This window comes from Hyla sarda, chromosome 2 (assembly GCF_029499605.1).
Source record: "Hyla sarda isolate aHylSar1 chromosome 2, aHylSar1.hap1, whole genome shotgun sequence".
Taxonomy (NCBI): Eukaryota; Metazoa; Chordata; class Amphibia; order Anura; family Hylidae; genus Hyla; species Hyla sarda.
The window spans coordinates 302,342,572-302,366,060 of NC_079190.1; the positions used below are offsets into that span (position 1 = coordinate 302,342,572).

General features: G+C 39.7%; 1 protein-coding gene across 3 annotated transcripts in view; it reads right to left on the reverse strand.

Moving 5' to 3' along the window:
• Window positions 1–3,499: 3,499 nt before the first annotated feature.
• The window catches only part of NUDT3 (nudix hydrolase 3), a 59,395-nt gene continuing 39,405 nt past the window's right edge, over window positions 3,500–23,489 (reverse strand). For all 3 annotated transcript variants that reach the window (XM_056557586.1, XM_056557585.1, XM_056557584.1), the window contains exons 2-5: window positions 16,807–16,917; window positions 11,835–11,879; window positions 10,551–10,635; window positions 3,500–10,019 (exon numbers count right to left, since the gene is read on the reverse strand). In XM_056557586.1, the coding sequence (XP_056413561.1) occupies window positions 9,859–10,019; window positions 10,551–10,635; window positions 11,835–11,879; window positions 16,807–16,917 (402 nt within the window). In that variant the 3' untranslated portion in view covers window positions 3,500–9,858. The remainder of the gene's footprint in view (window positions 10,020–10,550; window positions 10,636–11,834; window positions 11,880–16,806; window positions 16,918–23,489) is intronic.

Sequence of the window (23,489 nt, forward strand, 5' to 3'; positions counted from 1 at the left end):
ATCGGAGTTGGTCACTTTGCTTTTTCTTCTCCAGCTCAGAACCCATGAGGATTTCTTCCGGTTAAGACTCATCTCTGGAGAACATGGTGGGAAAAACAATTTAGGCTGCACCCTTTTCTAATAACTATAAATGCCCCAAACTGTAATAATGCCCCCCTTAGTAGAGTGGGTAGCAGCAGATATCCCCCACATTAAGTAGGCAGATCTCCCCCCCACAGTAGGCCACCGGCAGTGTCCCTCGCAAGCTCCCCCGCACCTATACTTACCTCCCACGTGTCTTCTCTTCTGTCTTCCTCTCTCAGCACGTCCTCTTCCTTTCTTTTCCCCTGCACTGCGGTGTCTGATGACGTCACATGGGCGTCGGAGTCACCCGAGCGTAGAGGAAGAGCTCGGCCATACCTCGTGTCCGCTGGTTAAATGTAGCCAGCGGGCACAAGAGGGATTGACACAATGAGGAGCCAATGGCTCTTGACCCTGTCAATCTTTCCATCGAGTGCTGCATTGACTGTAGATGCCTCATTAGGAGGCCTATATACAGTTAAAGGGGTATTCCAGGCCAAAACTTTTTTTTATATATCAACTGGCTGCGGAAAGTTAAAGGAAATCTGTCATCAAAATCACCCGCACTAAAGCTGTTACACAGGCTTGTAGTGCGGGTGATCCTGATTAAAACGCTCCTTACCTGGTTAAAAATGGTTCAGCGGTTCTTCAGATATCTTTATTTTTAGTTTTCTGTTATTCCCTGGCTTAGGACTCAGTGGGAGGTGTTATCATCTGGGACTCGGCCACAAGTCATTATAGCTGGGCGGAGCTGCCGCCCGGCTCATGAATATTCATGAACTTATCCTCGCGGCCCTCCCCACCAGACCTAGAAAAAGGAATTAGACTACGAGGATAAGTTCATGAATATTCATGAGCCGGGCGGCAGCTCCGCCCAGCTAGAATGACGTGTGGCCGAGTCCCAGATGATAACACCTCCCACTGAGTCCCAAGCCAGGGAATAACAGAAAACTAAAAATAAAGATATCTTAAGAAGCGCTCAACCATTTTTAACCAGGTAAGGAGCGTTTTAATCAGGATCACCCGCACTACAAGCCTGTGTAACAGGTTTAGTGTGGGTGATTCTGATGACAGATTTCCTTTAAACAGATTTGTAAATTACTTCTATTAAAAAATCTTAATCATTCCAATAGTTATTAGCTTCTGAAGTTGAATTGCTGTTTTCTGTCTAACTGCTTTCTGATGACTCCAATCCCAGGGACGTGACATCATCATTGAGCAGTTAGAAAACTTCAGAAGCTAATAACTATTGGAAGGATTAAGATTTTTTAATAGAAGCAATTTACAAATCTGTTTAACTTTCCTGAGCCAGTTGATATATATAAAAAAGTTTTTTTCCTGGAATACACCTTTAACCCCTTAAGGACTCAGCCCATTTTGGCCTTAAGGACTCAGACAATTTAATTTTTACGTTTTCATTTTTTCCTCCTCGCCTTCTAAAAATCATAACTCTTTTATATTTTCATCCACAGACTAGTATGAGGGCTTATTTTTTGCGTGACCAGTTGTCCTTTGTAATGACATCACTCATTATATCATAAAATGTATGGCGCAACCAAAAAACACTATTTTTGTGGGGAAATTAAAACGAAAAACGCAATTTTGCTAATTTTGGAAGGTTTTGTTTTCACGCCGTACAATTTCTGGTAAAAATGACATGTGTTCTTTATTCTGAGGGTCAATACGATTAAAATGATACCGATTATTATATACTTTTATATTATTGTTGCGCTTAAAAAAAATCACAAACTTTTTAACCAAATTAGTACGTTTATAATCCCTTTATTTTGATGACCTATAACTTTTTTATTTTTCCGTATAAGCGGCGGTATGGGGGCTCATTTTATGCGCCATGATCTGTACTTTTTTTTGATACCACATTTGTATATAAAAAACTTTTAATACATTTTTTATAATTTTTTTTTAATAAAATGTATTAAAAAAGTAGGAATTTTGGACTTTTTAAAATTTTTTTCGTTCACGCCGTTCACCGTACGGGATCATTAACATTTTATTTTAATAGTTCGGACATTTACGCACGCGGCGATACCAAATAGGTCTATAAAAAATGTTTTTTACGCTTTTTGGGGGTAAAATAGGAAAAAACGGACGTTTTACTTTTTTATTGGGGGAGGGGATTTTTCACTTTTTTTTTTACTTTTACATTTTTTTACATTTTTTTTTACACTTGAATAGTCCCCATAGGGGACTATTCATAGCAATACCATGATTGCTAATACTGATCTGTTCTATGTATAGGACATAGAACAGATCAGTATTATCGGTCATCTCCTGCTCTGGTCTGCTCGATCACAGACCAGAGCAGGAGACGCCGGGAGCCGCATGGAGGAAGGAGAGGGGACCTCCGTGCGGCGTTATGAATGATCGGATCCCCGCAGCAGCGCTGCGGGCGATCCGATCGTTCATTTTAATCGCGAACTCCCGCAGATGCCGGGATCTGTATTGATCCCGGCACCTGAGGGGTTAATGGCGGACGCCCGCGAGATCGCGGGCGTCGGCCATTGCCGGCGGGTCCCTGGCTGCGATTAGCAGCCGGGATCAGCCGCGCATGACACGGGCATCGCTCCGATGCCCGCGGTTATGCTTAGGACGTAAATGTACGTCCTGGTGCGTTAAGTACCACCTCACCAGGACGTACATTTACGTCCTGCGTCCTTAAGGGGTTAAATGCGGGACATGTGGGAGCCGTTCCAGGACAGCAGGACATCACCGCAAAAGCGGAAATGTCTCGCCGGATCCGGGACGGTTGGGAAGTATGGTATTAGACATTTTATAGTGTTATTATTGGTATAATGAGATTTGTTCAGTAACAGTATGATGGTTATATGTATGGTCTTGTACTTGCTCTTTGTGTAGCAGTAATATTTGATGACTGTGGTGGAGATTTATCAAAACCGGTCCGGAGGAAACGTTACCGAGTTGCCCATAGCAACCAGATTTCAAAAATGAAAGAAGCAATTTGATTGCTTACTATGGGCAACCCAGCAACTTTTCCTCTGGAGAGGTTTTGATAAATCTACGCCTCTATGACTATTATTTAGCAGTATACTACTATAAATAGATCAGTGCTTTAGAAGAAGCACATTAGTAATCAGTAAGACCCACAGTGTTGATTTTGATTATACAGTATGTCAATGGACCGTGCACTGCTGATGTGCTGTTTCCAAGCTTTTTGAGATAAATATTTTTATTTTCTTTGTGGGGTGGGTTGCATATATGCCCTGGGGAACAATGAGGTGATCACTGAACAAGGCCTCTGGTGGCTTTAGACCCAATGCCCTGAGGAATTCCACTGAAAAGTTTGCTACAGTGCCCAGCCTTTTCTAGCTATACTAATTTTGCAGACATATAGGCATGCATGGTAGCTAAAAACATATCTATATACATTCAGTCACAAAACAGACAAAAGCAAAAAACAATCAGTAACAAATTTGTTTTTTTATTTTGTTAAATCATAGTTAATCATTTTACAAAAAACACTACACTATTAAATGACATTTTTAATGAATGTAAAATGTGTCATCTTTCAAATGCATATGAACACATTCGGCAGTGTCCTTTAAACTGGTGTTTTCTGAATATGATTCTTAACCATTGAAGGACTATTCCAGTTTCAATATCTACATCATATTCTTTGTATAATAAAAAAAATTATACAATATTTCAATATCTTTCTGTATCAAACATTTTTTAAATAGGTTTGTTCCAATTAGAGATGAGCGAAGTTACAGTGATTCGATTTGTCACGAACTTCTCGGCTCGGCAGTTGCTGACTTATCCTGCATAAATGAGTTCAGCTTTCAGGTGCTCCGGTGGGCTGGAAAAGGTGGATACAGTCCTAGGAGAAAGTCTCCAGACCGGAACACATGAAAGCTGAACTCATTTATGCAGGTTAAAGTCAGCAAACGCCGAGCCGAGAAGTTTGTGACGAATCGAATCACTGTAACTTCGCTCATCTCTAGTTCCAATCATAGCTTGCAGTCACTGAATGTGAACCATCATATATCTGCTCAGGTGATTATACACTGAAAATTTTCTAGTAAATGTCAACAAGCAAAGATCTGTGAATCTTCGAGCATTTTATACTGAAAGTATACTGGAAACTGTATAGGATTCATTATACAAAAAAAAATCAAAAAAAAAACCAATTGTTTGCTGAATTTGGAATAGCCCTTTATGTTTTCTAGTAGCAATGTTTGCCTGTATGTTTCTGTGTACATACAGGTTTATAGCTTTCAGTTTACTTTCCAGCAAGGTTTCCCTGATAAAAGATTTCTCTTTGTGTAATTAAGGCTCAATTCACACTACATTTGATCATACAGTTGGCAGTATCCAGACTAATAATGTGCAGTACCCATAGACTTATATGGGCCAAACATATGCCAAAAGGGTACCATTTTCAAGGTGTACATCTTGATAGGTTTCAATGTACTAATCTACCTTAAGAAACATCCTTTTTTCTACCTTTCATCCATTATTTTGGGATAGGAAGCTTCAGGGAGATAATAATCTTACCTTTAAACCCTTTCTAGTGCAGTGTCACAAAAGGTATAATTCCTCATGTTTTCCTGTTTATTATTTGTTTCACATAGCAAAGAAAAGAAGGATTAGTTGCATTAATAGTGTCAATGATATGAGGATTCATCTCACATCCCTAAACCAGTTTCAGTTTCTCTTTATCTGAAATGTATTTATTTATATTTTACTATAGTCTACAAGTTAATACATTTGTATTGTTTAATAAAGGGTCTATGTTCACATAGAATTACAATTGATGGACCAAAGGAAAGGTATTTTGTAAGCAATATATTATCTGCCATAACAAATAAAGCAAACGTACCATAAATGCCCCTGGGTTACATGATGTTCGGGCTACAACCTATAAGTTAAGTCTCAGGCTTTTGCAACCCAGAAGTTAAAAGCCTATTAGCTAGGGAACCAAATTTAGGACTGTTTCACGTGAGGATAACTATAATACTAAATACAGATCCACAGTATTACACATTATTTTGCATCAGTATGTCAAGAGCATTACATATCCATAATACTAATGGGGTATCTTCTAAAGAGGAAACTGAAATACAGAAGAAAGGTGCTGAAATATGGATGTGGCAATAGGGATATACTGGTGCAATACAAAATACATCATTAAAATATGGATGCATCTGTATTTTGAGGACTCTATAGACCTGAATTGGCATTACTATGTGCAAAATGGATGAAATAAGCACATTCTTTTTTATATATTTTCATGCCCATGTCAATAGCCCATCAAAATAACATTAGCTCCATGCCAAAATTGGTCAGTATTTTCAATTCACAATTTTAAAGGGTTACTCTGCTACCCAGCATCCAGAACATTGCGTTCCGAACACTGTGTGAGGGCTTCCGTGTTCACGCCTGCTTCCTCGTGACATCACATCCCGCCCCCTGAATGCAAGTCTATGGGAGGGGGCTTGACGGCCGTCGCACCCCCTTCCCATAGACTTTCATTGAGGGGGCAGGCCATGACATCACGAGGGGGTGGGTGTGAACACGGAAGCCCTCACAGTGTTCGGAACGCAATGTTCCGGATACTGGGTAGCAGGGTAACCCTTTAAGGCAAAAGCAATGCACAGAAAAGTCTAAACCTTTCAATTAGGTTTCTTTTTCTGTATTTATGTTCAGCATACAATAAATACAGACCAAATTTGAATGTGGTGAACATATTTTGCTAAATAGGTAAAACATCATATGAGTTGGGTTCAAACCTTTAAAGTTAGTACCTGATAGTTATTTAGATATAGTGAAAGAAGAGAGCTGTCACCTCCAACAAGTTAGTATATAATTGTAGATCTCATTTGCAAATATGAAGCTACATTTGTGGGTTCATGGAAAAGCCTGAGCGTTCATAATATGTAGAATGACACGAAAGTCAAAGTTTTAGATAAATGGAACAATGGCAATGTGAATTTGGGCATTCTACTGTTTCAGGAAAACCCTAATCGATATGCCTAAAACTAAGACATGATATGCGGGATAATACACCGCAAATAAATTGCAGAACAGAGATTTATAACACAATAGACTACACAGCTCTTTTACAAGATGAAATTCGATTCTAACAGCTAAGGAGTATTCCATTCCAATTCTACTAAATCACAAACACTTAACCACTGAATAAAATGGAAAAAGGATGTGTCAGGGAAAGGCCTTGGGGACCTCTTGTCTACACTTTCTATCCCTATCTTAAAATGTAGCTATAAAAAAAAAAAACAATAGCGAGTACTTAATCTTAGAAATATATTGTTGTCAATATAATAATTGCAATATTCTGTTTGGTTCTACAAAAACCTCAGTGTAATGCATGCTCGAGCAAGGCTGCATTAGAGAATACAGGATAAAAGGTATTAGTGCATGTCATCTGTTCAGTTTCTTATAGTTTCTACAAAGAGTCCAGCCTGAGCCAAACAGAACCTAACAAATTCATTAAATAGATGTATGAAAGAATTCTTCCTTAAATTAAGTCTTGCTACAGCTTGAATTACATGTATAGTGGAGGAGCACTGTGACTGTAATCCTTCAGTTATTTTCCTTAGGAAATAGATTTTGTTTCTCAGTACTTGATTGGATGCAGTAGATGAGCTATAATAAAACTGTACAATTCTAACGGTACAGTCATGTCATTTACAAGCAAACCTTTCTAACGGACAATAATAGTTACAGCGGTTACAAGCAGCAAAGTGTATAAATTATTTTATTAATAAACCGGCTGTATTACCAATTATGCTTGGCTTTACATATAATCAGAATATGATTTATTCAGTAAAAGAATATTGTTGCACACTATAGGGGAGATTTAGAAAAATCTGTGCAGAGGAAAGGTTGACCAGTTTCCCATAGAAACCAATTAGATTGTTTCTTTCATTTTTAAAAGGGCCTCTGAAAAATGAAAGAAACTATTTCATTGATTGCTATGGGCAACTAGTAAATGTTTCCTCTGCACATGTTTTAATGAATCTCCACCTATATGTGAACAGTTGTTATGGTATAGAAGTGTTTTTCTACAAAGTCAAAGTGGTACTCCGGCCCTAAGACATCTTATCCCCTATCCAAAGGATAGGGGATAAAATGTCTGACCGTGGGGGTCCCGCCGCTGGGGACCCCCGCAATCTTGCATTTGACACTCACCTCTTTGAGCTGCATGCCGTGCTGCCAGCTCACAAACTGCCGGGTGCCGACCACGGGGCTGGAGTAGTGACATTACGACTCCGCCCCCATTATGCAAGTCTATGGGAGGAGACGTGACGGACATAGACTTGCATAGTGGGGGCAGGGTGTGACACACTGGGGCGGAGTCATGACGTCACGATACTGCGGCCCAGTGGTCGGCGCCTGGCAGTTTATGAGCTGGCAGCGTGACGTGCACCTCAAAGAGGTGGGTGCTGAATGCAAGATAGGGGATAAGATGTCTTAGGGCCGGAGCACCCCTTTAAGCACTTTTCATGCTTTTATGTGAAGTAAATGGGAAAGGGTTCTCCATTTTCTGTAGCCAAATAGTGGGCCACACAAGTCTGCACCATTCATTGTCCATACATTTAGAAATATGAAGGCTAAGCAAAAAGGGGAAGATTGATCAAAACCTGTGCCAAGGAAAAGCTGACCAGTTGCCTATAGCAACCAGATTACTTATTTCCTTTTTCAGAGGCATTTTTTAAAATGAAAGAAGCAATCTAATTGGTTGCTATGGGCAACTGGTCAACGTTTCTTCTGCACAGGTTTTGATAAATCTTCTCCAAAGTACCTTAGATAAACCATCACTCTTGCAATGTGAATAAAATAGGGTTTGTAAAAAGTAGTTGTCCTGCAGAGAACAACCCTTTCCATTAGATATCTTAACCGTGAGCATACAGTCTAAGAGGTAGTGGGTTCTGTTTTTTTTTAACCACATGAGATGGTGACCACACACATATATGAGCAATTTAGTAAATGTGTCACCAGATAAATATATAAAAAAAAAAAAAAACTAAACAAAAACAACAACAAACACCCTTACAATTTGTAAGTCACAGCTTTTAAATTCCTGTCATTATTAAAGAAGACAGGTCAGTAGATAGATCAGTAAGAATTACAGTATTATGGAAACACCGGAACAGGAGAAAATCTTTGTAATAAACTAAAATAGGAAATTCTCCAAAATAGCATGAGAGATAAAAATACCCCCACACACACACACACATATGTATATATTATATATGACAACAGAAATAGGATGGCGGCGACATTATTTTGAGGGCACACTGTAATATCTGGTACCTTATTACTGTGTACAATTTGTGAACATGAAGATTTTCTTTACTTATCAGTAACTAAAATGAGGAACATATAGTGCAAAAAAAATTAAAGGGGTTCCCCGGGGAACTAAACCCATAGGCCATCCTTTCCCTCTCATAAACCTATTTAATTGTCTAAATATCATTCAATAGCTATCTGGAGAGAGTAAGGAAAATAAGTCATCCTGCCATCCTTTGTGTCTTTATCCAAATCCCTCTCTGAGAAAAGCAGCTTAGGAGCTATAATATATATATATATATATATATATATATATATATGACACACACACATATACACTTCCCTGGAGATGTCCTGAATATCTTAATACAGCGTTCATGAGAAGTAGCAAATATAAGCAGCACTCACCCCGTGGATTCATTCAAGTAGCTTAATTCAAAAAATTCTGAGGTTATGACAGCGGCATTGTTGGGTAACAGCTGTTTCATGGATACGCCCGCTTTTTTATGCCTTCTTAAAAAATAAAATAAAAGTGAAAACGGCCATTGACAACATTTCCTGCTGTCATGACCTTGAAACCTTTATAAAGGAGCTACATGAATGAATCTTTGGTATTGAGTGCCCTTTGCATTGCCTATTCTATACAGAACTTCTCATAAATTGATGGCATATCAATAGCATATGCCATCACTTTATGACTGGGGGTTATTTGACTTTTGAGATACAACAGATTCTGAGAAAAAAAGGTCACTATTTTAGCTCTGTAGTTCTTTAATTGTCAGGATCAGTTGGGTCACTGAGGTAAAATCCCCACCAAACAAAAAGCTATAGCATATCCTAGTTATATGCCATCACTTAATGAAAATGAAATACCCCTAAAACCATCAAAAATTTTATGGAACATATAGTAAATTGAAAAGAAAAAAAATGTTCAAAATATTTTTTTCACTTTTTGCAAAGCCCACATATAGTGGTTTATATAACTGTAATAGCTTTGCCTTTTAAAATAACACTGTTAATCATAAAAAAAAAAAAAATTAAATTACATAAAAATTACCAAAAATGAGTAAGGAATCCTTACCACCACTTTTGAATACTCCATCACACTGAAATAATCATACTAAAGCAGCTTGACATACCAGATAAAAATGTTAGGACAATGAAGGTGAAGCATTTGTGAAAACCAGACCTGGAGATAGAAAGGCAAAGGTGTTAAATGTAAATAAGCAATTGAAAGGATGAAATTATACAGTAAGAGTGGAAAAAAAAAATAGAATCATGGCACAGGTAAAGGTAAAAATAAGGTGACAGGGCACTAATAATTGAACATGTCCATGCCAAATATGAAAGGGAAATCACAGCATGCACAATCCATTGCTGCACAACACAACGTCAGAAGCCAATTGGAGTTTAGCACTTTCAGTGAAGCTTTGTCTGCTGGAATCTGCTTCTCAGGGTTTGGAGAAAGAGTGAGGGAACAAGGATTGAGTCCGTAACAAGAGTAGGTCATCTGATATCAGGTAGTGCACTCTGGCTTGGCACAGGGATGGCTCCATTGTTAGGATGGCAACTTTGTCTCAGGCTTTGGAAGTAGGATGCCTGCACAGGTTTGTGGCCCTGCAAAGCACGTACCGCTTCCTCAATGCTGAACCAGCGGCGCTTCCGTCCTACGAAGGAGTGACTGGAATTGTCATTTAAGTTCACAGTTTTCATCATTACCATGCAAAACATTCATTTTTTAATGATTCTTCTTGTTGAATTTTAGAACACACATTCAATGTACCCTGCAAGCAACAACATTGGCTGTTTGTAATGCCTATACTCTTGGTTGTTATTATTAGTCCACACCCACTCACCCTCCCTTATTTTTCCCTACCCTGTCAGTTACACATTTGCTTTCTCTCTCCTAACCAGGTCTCTACCATATACTACTTGGATAATGGCTGCTTATATTGTTGAGTAGCTAACCTTACACATACATACATACATAACAACAGAAGTATGACAGAAGTGACACATTATTTTGAGGGTACAATGTAACCTTTGATTACACAATAAAAAGGTTTGTAGCTTTGGTCAAACTTCAAAATATTAAGAATGTTGTAAAAAAATATATAAATTATTCTATAAAATAATCATTTTTAAAACACATTCCTGACAGTGACATTATGCAATTGAGAGAAACTAATTGGACATACCAATATTAACTGAATCCTCCCAATCTTCAAGGATCTCTGTTACAGTCAAAACATAAACAAAGGTTCTATGTTTCCGTTCAAAATTCTGTGGAGAATAAAATGTGGGTGAAAAAAAAGAAAATCAAGTCACACTCCCTATTTTTAGTATACGGTAAAATATATATTTTTTAGTTTATTTATTTCTCAAAAAAGGGGTGTCCTCACGATGATGGTTAGTGTTGCAAAAACTTAAAGGACAACTGCAGCGGTATGACACTTATCCCCTCATGGTGACGTAGCGTCGACCTAGAGGTCGACGGTGACGCCCCGTCTCCTCCCCGTCCCCATACAGTTCTATGGGGGAGACGGGGAGGCACGAACGCTGCCTCCCGCCTCTCTCATAGAGATGTATGGAGGAGGCGCGCCGCCTGCAACGTCATGCTGCGGCTGGCACACCCAATGCACGGGACAGCCGCGGCCCCGTACAGGAGATCACAGGGGGTCCCAGCGGTCGGACCCCCCGCGATCAAACACTTATCCCCTATCCTGTGGATAGGGGATAAATGTTAATCACGCTGCAGATGTCCTTTAAACAACAATGAAGTATTTAGTACCTTTAAATGTAATATATACACACACACACAGCATAGATAGATATCTAAACGGTGAGCTGTTGATAAGAATACACTATATTACATTCTTAGGGTGCGTTCACACATGCGTATTTTTGCTGCAGAGTTTGCTGTCCTGACGGTACCGACAGGTTAGTGCAGGTGACACTGGTGACAGATTTTGTCTTCAGCCACTTTTGTGGATTAATTTTTTGAAGATCAAAAATGGTTACAACTTTCTGCATGGGAACATTAATAAATTAAAGGGGTATTCCAGGCAAAAACTTTTTTTTATATATATATCAAATGGCTCCGAAAAGTTAAACAGATTTGTAAATTACTTCTATTAAAAAATCTTAATCCTTCCAATAGTTATCAGCTTCTGAAGTTTTCTGTCTAACTGCTCAATGATGATGTCACATCCCGGGAGCTGTGCATGATGGGAGAATATTCCCATAGGAACTGCACAGCTCCTGGGACTTGAGTCATCAGAGAGCAGTTAGACAGAAAACAACAACTCAACTTCAGAAGCTAATAACTATTGGAAGGATTAAGATTTTTTAATAGAAGTAATTTACAAATCTGTTTAACTTTCCGGAGCCAGATGATACATAAAAAAAAAAGTTTGGGCCTGGAATACCCCTTTAAATACACATTTTTTTTTTTATAATTCCATTTCACAGGGCTTCCTTACCTCAAATACTCCAAGAAGACGTCCTAATATTCCTTTAACACCAGCCTATTGGAGACATAAAAGAGTTATTGTATGTCACCACCTAAACCAGCTATAAAGCAAAGAATTGTCTAAAGCAGAACTGAAAATGTATATAAACCTAGATAAAAATCTTTAAAGTGTACCTCTCATAAAAATTAAAAAACATGTTATAATTACATTACAGAAAAATTGTATTGGAGGGGGTCTGGGTACTGGGACACCCACCGAATGCTAGCATGAAGGCGCAGGTGTGCACGGCTGCACACACTGTGCCCCTTTATATCTAAAACAAGTAATATATGGAATACCCGCAAGTCCCAAAGTTTTCCATTGTAATTCTGTATACCGCTTGCTTTAGGTATGCAGAGCGGAGATGAAGGGGCAAAGCACATGCAGCCGCACTTCTGCCCATTCCTTTTAGCAAATGGTAAAGGTCTCAGCACCTGGATCCCCCCAAATACAAAACTTCTGCCATATCACTATAACATGTCAGAAGTTTGTTAAAATCATAGGTACACTTTAAATGGGCACTGTCAATTCCATAAAAAACTTTTGATATATCATAAAGACATATCAAAAGTTTTGATCAGTCGGGTTCGTGTTCAGATCTTGACCAGTTCTAATGATCTATCGACATCTGAATACTCAGACCTTGACTGATGAAAACTTTTGACATGCTTGGCTGTACCTAGCATGGCTTACATTAAAGGGGTATTCCAGGGAAAAACTTATTATATATCAACTGGCTCCAGAAAGTTAAACAGATTTGTAAATTACTTCTATTAAAAAATCTTAATCCTTCCAATAAATATCAGCAGCTCCAGTTGAGTTCTTCTTTTCTATCTGGCAACAGCGCTCTCTGCTGACATCTCTGCTTGTCTCCGGAACTGCACAGAGTAGAAGAGGTTTGCTCTGGACAGTTCCCGAAACAGGTATCATCAGAGAGCACTTGGACAGAAAAGAACAACTCAACTTCAGCAGCTCATCAGTACTGAAAGGATTAAGATTTTTTAAGTTATTTACAAATCTGTTTGACTTTCTTGAGCAAGTTGATTCTGGCATGTAGCGGTTAAACTGCTGAGATCGGACTAAAGTCTGATCCTGCAAATTGTGAGTATTGGCTGGGATTAAAGCCCGAGCCTAATCTGTATTCAAGGACTGTAGAAAGGAGTATTATTCTCTAGCCAAACATCTTATCTTCTATCCAAAGGATAGGGGAGAAGATGTTTGTTCACAGGGGTCTGGCCACTGCGACTCCCTGTGATCTCCAGCGCAGCAGCCCAGTCATCTGGTGCACACCCCCTCCATTCATGTCAATGGGAGGAGGCGTGACGGCTATGTACTCGCCGTCATTCCCCCTCCCAAAGACATGAATGGAGGGGGTTTGGCATGATGCCACCAGAACGGAAGCTCCACTCTTCCATGTTCAGAACACCATAGTGCAGGCTGGAGATTGTGGAGGGTCCTAGCAGCTGGACCCCCTGCGATCCTTTGGATAGGGGATAAGATGTGTAGGGGCAGAGTAACCCTTCAAGGTGTAAGGCAGCTTTGTAGTGTTTTCCTTTTTTAGGTATGGACAAATTTTACTAAATTTTTCCACAAAATTAAGTCGTTTGTTTAACCCCTTAAGGAGCAAGCCCATTTTGACCTTACATAGTTACATAGTTAGTACGGTCGAAAAAAGACATACGTCCATCAAGTTCAACCAGGGAATTGAAGGGTAGGGATGTGGTGGGATATTGGGGGAAGGGATGGGATTTTATATTTCTGCATAAGCATTGATGTTATTTTGTTCCAGGAATGTATCTAACCCTGTTTTAAATGTATTAATCGTTCCTGCTGTGACTAGTTCCTGAGGTAGACTGTTCCATAAATTCACAGTTCTTATGGTAAAGAAGGCGTGTCACCCCTTGAGACTAAATCTTTTCTTCTCCAAACGGAGGTAGTGCCCTGCGCCCGGTGTTTAAAACTGGGTCACACCGTGACCCCGCATCACACCAGGTCGGTCCCGTCTGCTATTCATAGCAGGGACCCTGGGCTAGTAGCGTGCGGCACCGATCATTGTGCCGCGTGCTATTAACCCTTCAAACGCGGCGATCAAAGTTGATTGCCACGTCGAAAATTAAAGTAAACGCTTCCCGGCAACTCATTCAGGCTGAACGGGACTATTGCGATAAAATCTCAATGTCCCGATCAGCTAGGACGCGAACGGAGACCCCCTTACCTTGCTCCATCTCGTACGATCGGCGTTTGATTGCTATAAGCCTGAGCTACAGGCTTGAGCAATCAAGCCCCTATTACTCTGATCCATGCAAAGCTATGGCTTTGCAGAGATCAGGGTAAAAGATCAGTGTGTGCAGTGTTATAGCTAACTATGGGAGCTATAGCACTGCATAAAAAAAAGTGGAAAAAAAAAGTTTATAAAAGTCATTTAACCCCTTCCCTAATAAAAGTTTGAATCACCCCCCTCTTCCCATAAAAAAAACAAACTGTAAATAAAAATAAACATATGTGGTATCGCCGCATGCGCAAATGTCCGAACTATAAAAAGATGTAGTTAATTAAACCGCACGGCCAATGGTGTACGCGCATAAAAAATCCAAAGTCCAAAATAGTGTATTTTGGTCACTTTTTGAATGAATAAGAAGCGATCAAAAAGTCAGATCAATGCAAAAATGGTACCGATAAAAACTTCAGAACACGGCGCAAAAAATGAGCCCTCATAGCGCCCCGTACGTGAAAAAAACCCGCTCCTGCCGCCGGGACCACCACCACCGGACCCCCGCCGGTCCAGGGGAAGGTAGGAGACCCCCGCCGGCCCCGATCCCCGCCATCCCAATCGCCGCCCAGCAGGGTCGTGATTGGTCGGTCGTTCCAACCGATCAATTACGTGATCGTGAGGCGGCATTCATGCCACCTCACTCCTGCTGGGTAACAGGAACCCCCCAGGGGTTTGCATGGGGTGCCTGCTGATAGATATCAGCTGTCACCCCGGCTCGGTCCCCGTCTAGCGAGGACCGGAATTCCCACGAGCCTATGGATACGCCCTGCGTCCTTACGGACTCAGGATGCAGGGCGTATGCATACGCCCTGCATCCTGAAGAGGTTAAAATAGCCCTATTTTGACCACCTATAACTTCATTTTTCCATATACGTGGCTGTATTTTTGTGCCATGATCTGTACTTTTTTTTATCAAAACCCCATTTGCGTATATGAAACTTTTAAATCACTTTATAAAATTTTTTTTTTTAAATTGGAATACATTGTAACAAAAAAGCAGTGTGGGACTTTTTTTTTTGTTCACGTCGTTCACTGTACGGGATCATTAACATTATATTTTGGTAGTTCGGACATTTACGCATGCGGCGATACCAAATATGTCTATACATTATTATTTTTTTTGGGGGGGGGGGGGGGTGTTAAAATGGGAAAAAGGGACAACTTACATTTAAATTGGGGGGAGGGGAGTTTTCACTTTTTTTTTTTTTTTTTTTAACAGAGCAGAAGACTCCGGGACATGGCCGGAGGCAGATGAGGGGACCTCTGGCCTCCATTTTAGATGATCGGATGCCATGCGCATTGCCACAGATGCCATGAACTGTATTTATCATGGCACCTGAGGGGTTAATGGCAGACATCAGTGCGATAACTGATGTCCGCCATTACTGGCGGGTCCCCTGCTGCTGGAAGCCGGGACCTGCAGTGCATGACGCAAGCACCGCCATGATGCTCGCTGTCATGTACAGGACCTAAATGTGCATCCTGGTGCGCAAAGTACCTCCACACCAGAACGTACATTTCCGTCCGTGGTCGTTAAGGGGTTAAAATCCCCCCTATGGGTTTTTTGTCAGAAACAAGTTTTTATGCTGAATCTACAATAAAGGAGTACATTTTAATAAACCATTTTTCGTTTTGTAATAGATTTCAGTATTAAATTCTTGATCAAATTTAACTAACAGGGATTAGGCATTAACAGTTTTAAAGATTATTAAAGAGTACCTCATTAAATTTTATAATCCTCCAAGATCACTGCCCCATCATGATAAACCACCCTCTGCCTTTATTTTTTATTATTTTTTAACCTTAATATTGCTCTGTATTACCTACCCAGCAGGCGTGACATCGTCTGAAGCCATACAGGGGAGAACTTCCTCCTTCACTCTGCTACACACAGCCCAGAGCAGTTCAGTGCGTGAGAGCTCTGATTGGATAAGGCTGCTCCCCCCCCCCTCCCCTCAGCACTAAAGCATTTCCTGAGTTTGGACTTCTGCCAGGCCAGCAGGAGTCCAAAGTCTGTGCAAAAGATGGGGGAAAATGTGCTCTGAACAAGTAGGGAGACACCTAGTGGCAGCTTTTTTTAAACACAAATAAAACATAGAATTTTTTTTTTGAAAAATGTACATTAGAAATATTTTTTATTCATCATAAGGAGTGCAATAGCAATTATTTGTTTTAATAAGAGTGCACATTTAACCCCACCATTTGTCATAATATATTAAAAAAGAAATCTGTCAGATAGTTTCACATAGAATAACTAATCACAGCACCAGGTAGGGCCTACCATTAGGCAAGCAATTTGTGTTCTTCATATAAACAAATAAGCAGCAAATGCTCATAGGGCACAGCAAATCACCTCAAGGGCGCCTTTCATTTCCCATGTCAATGCTTGACTCCTCCTTCTACATTTGATCGACAGTCTGTGTCCTGTAGGCAATGAAAATGAATGGTAATAGAGGTAATCGGCCCTGCCCTTTGGGCACTTGCTGCTTATTTGCATATATAAAAAAAACGCAAATTGCTTGCCTCACAAGCAGAAGCTGGCAAATCTAAATGTAGGACTGTGAATGATCTTATAACTTATACATGGTGCTGTGATTAGTTACACTGTGTAAAACCATCCGACAAACTCCTTTTATATTAGGATGTGTAAGGACTGAACGCAGTTGATACCTCCTCACAAACTTCTCTAGCAGCTGCTGCACTGGGTTCTTCATCTGGTTCCAATCCCCCACCAGGTACAATCCAACGGTCTGGATAGCGGCTGCTACTTACTAACAGCACCTGAAAAACAAAAATTAAGTTCTGCATATTTGTACGTATTTAATTTTATTTTTTTCTTTCATAATTATTATGCTTCTTAATTGTGGAGATTCAAACAGAAGACTAAATTTTAGAATCAAGATAATAAATAAAAGCTTCTCCACACTAAACTACTACACTCTTCCAGCACTTAAGTATGTGGAGACAAAATCAATCTTTATTTAAAATACAGCAACACAAAAATCCAGTTCACATAAAAATAAAGCTAATTACTGTACATACTGCATAGCATAAGGTAAATGAAGCTTAAAGTACCTGTCAAACCATATTTTATAAACTAACAGATTATATTCCTTAACTACTCCTAAGACCCCTCCAGCCCTTATAACATTTTTCCAAGCTTTAACCCCTTGAGGACTGGGCCATTTTTCATTTTTTGCACTTTAGTTTTTTCTTCCTCACCTAAAAATCATAACTCATTCAATTTTCCAACTACAGACCCATATGAGGGCTTGTTTTTTGTGCCAAATTTACTTTGTAATGACATCAATCATTTCACCACAAAATCTATGGCGAAACAAAAAAAAAAAAAAACATATGTGGAGCAAAATATAAAAAAAAAAACAAAAAAAAACATTGTAACTTTTAGGTGATTTCAATTCCACGCAGTGCACTTTTCAGTAAAAATGGCACCTAATCTTTATTCTTTAAGTCCATACGATTAAAATGGTACCCAACTTCTATAGGTTTAATTTGTTTTACTTCTTAAATTATAACTTTTTGTACGAAAATTTTAATGTTTTAAATTGCCCTCTTTTGACCCCTATAACTTTATTTTTCTATATATGGGGATTTGTGAAGTCTCATTTTTTTTTCCGCCATGATCTGTAGTTTTTATCAGTACCATTTTTGTTTTGATGGGATTTTTTGATCGCTTTTTATACATTTTTTTTAGGGTATACAAAGTGACCAAAAATATGCAATTCTGGACTTTGGTATGTTTTTACGTATACGCCATTGACCATGCAGTTAAAGTAACATTACATTTTTATAGTTCTGACATTTATGCACGCGGCGATACCACGTATGTTTATTTTTGTTTCCATTATTTATTTATTTTTAAATGGGAAAAGGGGGTGATTCAAACTTTTATTTTTTTTAACACAACATGCAATCATTAGATTGAATACATTGCTCAATGCTATGCCATAGCATGGCATTGATTAGCCTTGTATGTGCTTGATTGCTCCAGCCTGCTATGGCTGACTGTAGCATTGAGGCACAGATCGGACAGCAAGGAGGCACGTAAGGGCCCTCACCGCAGTGGTCCCAATCAGCATCGCTAAGCAGCCAGGCAGTGGTTTTTAACATTGTAGATGCTGCAGTCAACTTTGATGGTGGCTTCTAAGGGGTTAATAACGGGCAACACCGTGATCGGTGATACCCGGCATTAGCCACAGTTCCCAGCAACAAATAGCCTCCGGGACCACCATGCTATGGCCCGCGCTCAGCTCCTGAGTGCATTTAATAGAAGGGGAGCAGGACAAGGGCATACAGGTACCCCCTTCATCCCCAACAGATTCAAAAGCTCTGCATCATACCTTTTCCCTTGCTCACAATGTGTGAGCTCCCGACAGAAGAAAGTGAGCGTTCCCCAGCATCACTGAAGCCTGCAAGAGCTGAGCCATGCCCCGCACCCACTTCCTGAGTTTGGTCTCCTGCCAGGCCTGTAATGAGTCAGCGGCGTCTGTCCTTGCATTCCGAGCAGAGAGGTCACGTGGGCAAATACCCTCACAGCATACAGATGTGAAAGTGAATCTAGATGAATGTTGAAGATGGGGGTGGAGATCTCAGGAAAGAGGGTGGGTAAACAGTGTTTTATTCAGGATAACCTGCACTACTAACTTACGTATTAAGGTAAATGCATGTGATCATGCTGTCAGAATTCATGTAATCAACTCTTTTATTTATTTATTTACTAGCTGAGTACCCGGTGTTGCCCTTCCTAATCCTTGTTGTGGAGGAAAATCAATAGAGGAAGCTTTTGACTTCATGTCCTATCCTCATATATTGTTGTCATATCCCAACCCCATATCCCGTCCTCATACCCCGACCTCCTATCCTGACCTCCCATCCCGATCTGTAATATGTGTACCATGTATTGAAATATCTCCAGCCGTACGGATGTTAAGTGGGAACATAAATTTCCCATTGGTTTGCATGGGACTTTAACCCGTTAAGGACTCAGGGTTTTTCCGTTTTTGCACTTTCGTTTTTTCCTCCTTACCTTTTAAAAATCATAACCCTTTCAATTTTCCACCTAAAAATCCATATTATGGCTTATTTTTTGCGTCACCAATTCTACTTTGCAGTGACATTAGTCATTTTACCCAAAAATTCACGGCGAAACGGAAAAAAAAAATCATTGTGCGACAAAATCGAAGAAAAAACGCGATTTTGTAACTTTTGGGGGCTTCCGTTTCTACGCAGTGCATATTTTGGTAAAAATTACACCTTATCATTATTCTGTAGGTCCATACAGTTAAAATGATACCCTACTTATTTAGGTTTGATTTTGTCGCACTTCTGGAAAAAATCATAACTACATGCAGGAAAATGTATACGTTTAAAAATGTCATCTTCTGACCCCTATAACTTTTTCATTTTTCCACATACAGGGCGGTATGAGGACTCATTTTTTGCACTGTGATCTGAAGTTTTTATCGGTATGATTTTTGTTTTGATCTGACTTTTTGATCACTTTTTATTCATTTTTTAATGGTATAAAAAGTGACCAAAATACGCTTTTTGGACTTCTGAATTTTTTTGCTCGTACGCCATTGACCGTGCGGTTTAATTAATGATATATTTTTATAGTTTGGACATTTACGCGCGCGGCGATACCACATATGTTTCTTTTTTATTTTTTTTACACTTATTTTTTTTATGGGAAAAGGGGGGTGATTCAAACTTATATTAGGGAAGGGGTTAAATGACCTTTATTAACACTTTTTTTTAACTTTTTTGCAGTGTTATAGGTCCCATAGGGACCTATAACACTGCACACACTGATCTTCTACACAGATCACAGGCGTGTATTAACACGCCTGTGATCAGTGTTATCGGCGCCTGACTGCTCCTGCCTGGATCTCAGGCACGGAGCAGTCATTTGCCGATCGGACACCGAGGAGGCAGGTAAGGGCCCTCCCGGTGTCCTGTTAGCTGTTCGGGGCGCCGCGATTTCACCGCGGCGGTCCCGAACAGCCCGACTGAGCAGCCGGGTCACTTTCACTTTCGAAGCGGCGGTCAGCTTTGACCGCCGCTTCTAAAGGGTTAATACCGCACATCGCCGCGATCGGCGATGTGTGGTATTAGCCGCGGGTCCTGGCCGTTGATGAGCGCCGTGACCGACGCGATATGATGCGGGATCGCGGCGCGATCCCGCTTCATATCGCGGGAGTCGGCGCAGAACGTAAATATACGTCCTGCGTCGTTAAGGGGTTAAACAAAAACCCTGACCCTCACAAATGGGGGTAGGTAAGGGTTAAATTAACTATCCTATATTTTAAGTTGACATGTAAGTAACATGTGACCTAGTATTATCGTAATATCTCCAGCCGTTGCAGTAACATATTTGCCATAGACTTGTATGGGACTTTAAACAAAAACCCAGACCCTGGCAAATAGGGGGTGTGTAAGGGTTAAATTACCTATCCTATGTTTGTTTATGACATATAAGTAACATGTGTGCCAAGTTTCATGTTAATATCTTTAGCCGTTTGGATGGGATTGTGGAACATACATACACACACATATATTTTTTTTTTTATTTAGGGTAGGGTCACACATGCCATATTTTGCTGTGTATCTACTGTATTTAAGTCAATGGGTAGCAAAATCAGCTGCAGTAAATATGCAGCAAATATGGCACCTGTGACCCTACCCTTATAGGAAATTTATTGTCAAAAATGACCTATTCAAATTAGGTTTTAGGTTAAATCTTTAAAAATGTAGTGTTTTTATTGTTTTATCACTGCATTCTGCATACCATAACTTTATCTGTCAGCGTAAAAATATTTGATTGTTTTGCCAGAGGAAAATTTTTTTTTACGATCTACTTTGGAGTATGTGTAATATATATATATATATATATATATATATATATATATATATATATAAAATTAGTTGTATTACATCAATGATGTTAACTTTATTCTGTGGGATATTGGTGAGGTAGCTGCTGCACATTATTAAGATGAGTTGTCTCTCAGACCATCCCTTTTTTAAGGGTAGTCTCACATGTGCCATATTTTGCTGCATTTATTCTGCAGCTAATTTTTCTATCCATTGACCTCAATGGGTAGGACAATATGCAGAAGCAAATAGCAGCAAAATATGCAGCAAAATATGACATGTGTGACCCTACTCTAAAAAGGAATCTGTCATCAGCTTAATCTATTGGGATAGGCTTGTAGTGCAGGTGACTGATGACAATAGTATTTACCGTTTCCTGATACAAGGCTCAGTTATTCCCAGTTTTTGATTATGCAAATTAAAACAGTTTAAACTAAAATAAGGATCAAAATACTACATGCGAACACAGAGTGGGGTAACAGATGCATAGGAAGTTAGGGCTGTGTTCACATGTAATTTTTTTTTATACAAAAACAACCTCAAAAGAATAGCCAAAAAATCTCTTTATTATATCAACATTAAAACCCTATCACAATAAGAGACAGTTATAATACACAGAATCAACTCTCCTAATATATCATAACTTGGTACCACAGAACCCGACGCGTTTCCGCATGTAACTGATATACACTGGTTCATCGGGGGATCAAAGAAAAGTGGTATACAGAAAGAGGAAAGAACACATTGCTACAGAACATGGTTTACATAACACAGATGAACAAACAAAGACTGGGGGTATGATTAGTTGCAAAGCAGATTATATATTTACACTTGGCACTCCACATAGATCACATATAATTGCTGGGCAAATTGCTTGTAGTCTCTTAAATTGGACAGCTTTTGGGCCTATAACAGATGACATATAGGACATACCACAGAAAAAAGCATGTCACTGCGTAAGCAAAGCATGTATGTGTAGCAGCAAACAAAGCAAAATAAAAACAAGAAAAAAATATGCATACAATAGACAAAGAAATACAGAAAAACAACACATATATACAGACACATAGATTTATCAATATATAAAATACTGATACTAGAGATACTTCAGAAAATCATCGAGGTAAATAGATAGAAAAAGAGAGTGAAAATTGACCTCAATAAATTAGTAGGTTAGTTTAAGACAATGAGAGATGAACAGATATGATCCACCGCGCACAAGAGGGGAACTAAAATAGTCCGTATTTAGTTGTTATTCAGCAATTTAATTTGAGTGTAGGGAACAAGATATAAAATATCAATAGATCCATAAACCTCAGAACAGAACCCCATAATCTGGAAAGATGTATATATACACGTATACAGGGGCCACAATACCTCCAATGCAGATAGCCAGATATGGATATAGTCCCTCAATACTGATATGGTCTTTATAAGCCAGATAAACGCAATATCTTCCAGTAATCAAAAGGATTCCTGTATAAACCGAAAATCAACAGCTTATAGTGACTATGAAGGAGCTGCCCCTGCATACATGCCCAATCCAACAGACTTTGGAGATTGTAGATGTGCACTATGTCTGTATTCTACTCGAATTCATATTGTGATTTCTATCCTTCCTTTTTTTTTTTGAACATGTGCTGCACTCTTCCCCACCCCCTCAGCCCAAACCTATATGGTGGTAATTAGCCACACTAGGGCCATTTCACTCCTAGCAGCCTCCCAGTCTGACTGGGAGAGCAAGGTAAGTAAGCCTTTACACCTTGTTCACACTGGTGTGGTGCGGGGCGGCGTCCGTTGCTGCCGTGGCGCTGTGTCTGCGGGCGGGTGCGGCCCATAGACTGGTTTGAGAGGCATTGGGGCCGCTCTGCCAGTGGGTCGCTCCCCACTCTTGGGCATCTGTGTCGCGGCGGTGGTGGTCGCCGCCCGGTGCTACGCCATTTTATGCTAGGGACGTTAGGGACCCACTCTGAATAGGTGGCCTTGACATGGCGAGTGGGCTTGTACTTTTTGATCAAAAATGTATACTAACAACCTGTTAGTTTTTGATATTGTGCTGAGAAGCAATTGGATCATTATACAAGATTGTAGATGTGCGCTATGTCTGTATTCTACTCGAATTCAATCCAACAGACTGCCTGTGAAGGTGTTATTAAAACTACACCCTAGCCACGGAAATTCCATGATATAGATCTATAACAAAGTATACAGTGATAATATCTCATCACCATACTACAAGAATGATAGTCACATGTGCATACATTTACTGTTATTTCTTACCTCCCGCCCTGTGTAACAATAGCTTACACTGCAGATGCCTATCCAAACTGCATGTCCTAACTGTCCCTCATGATCTCATTAAATAACCCCGAAGTCAGTGATTCCCAACCTTGGAGTTCTATCAAGAATAGCCTGGGGTTCCGCGGACTCGAGATGGCAATTTTTTATTTATTTTTAAA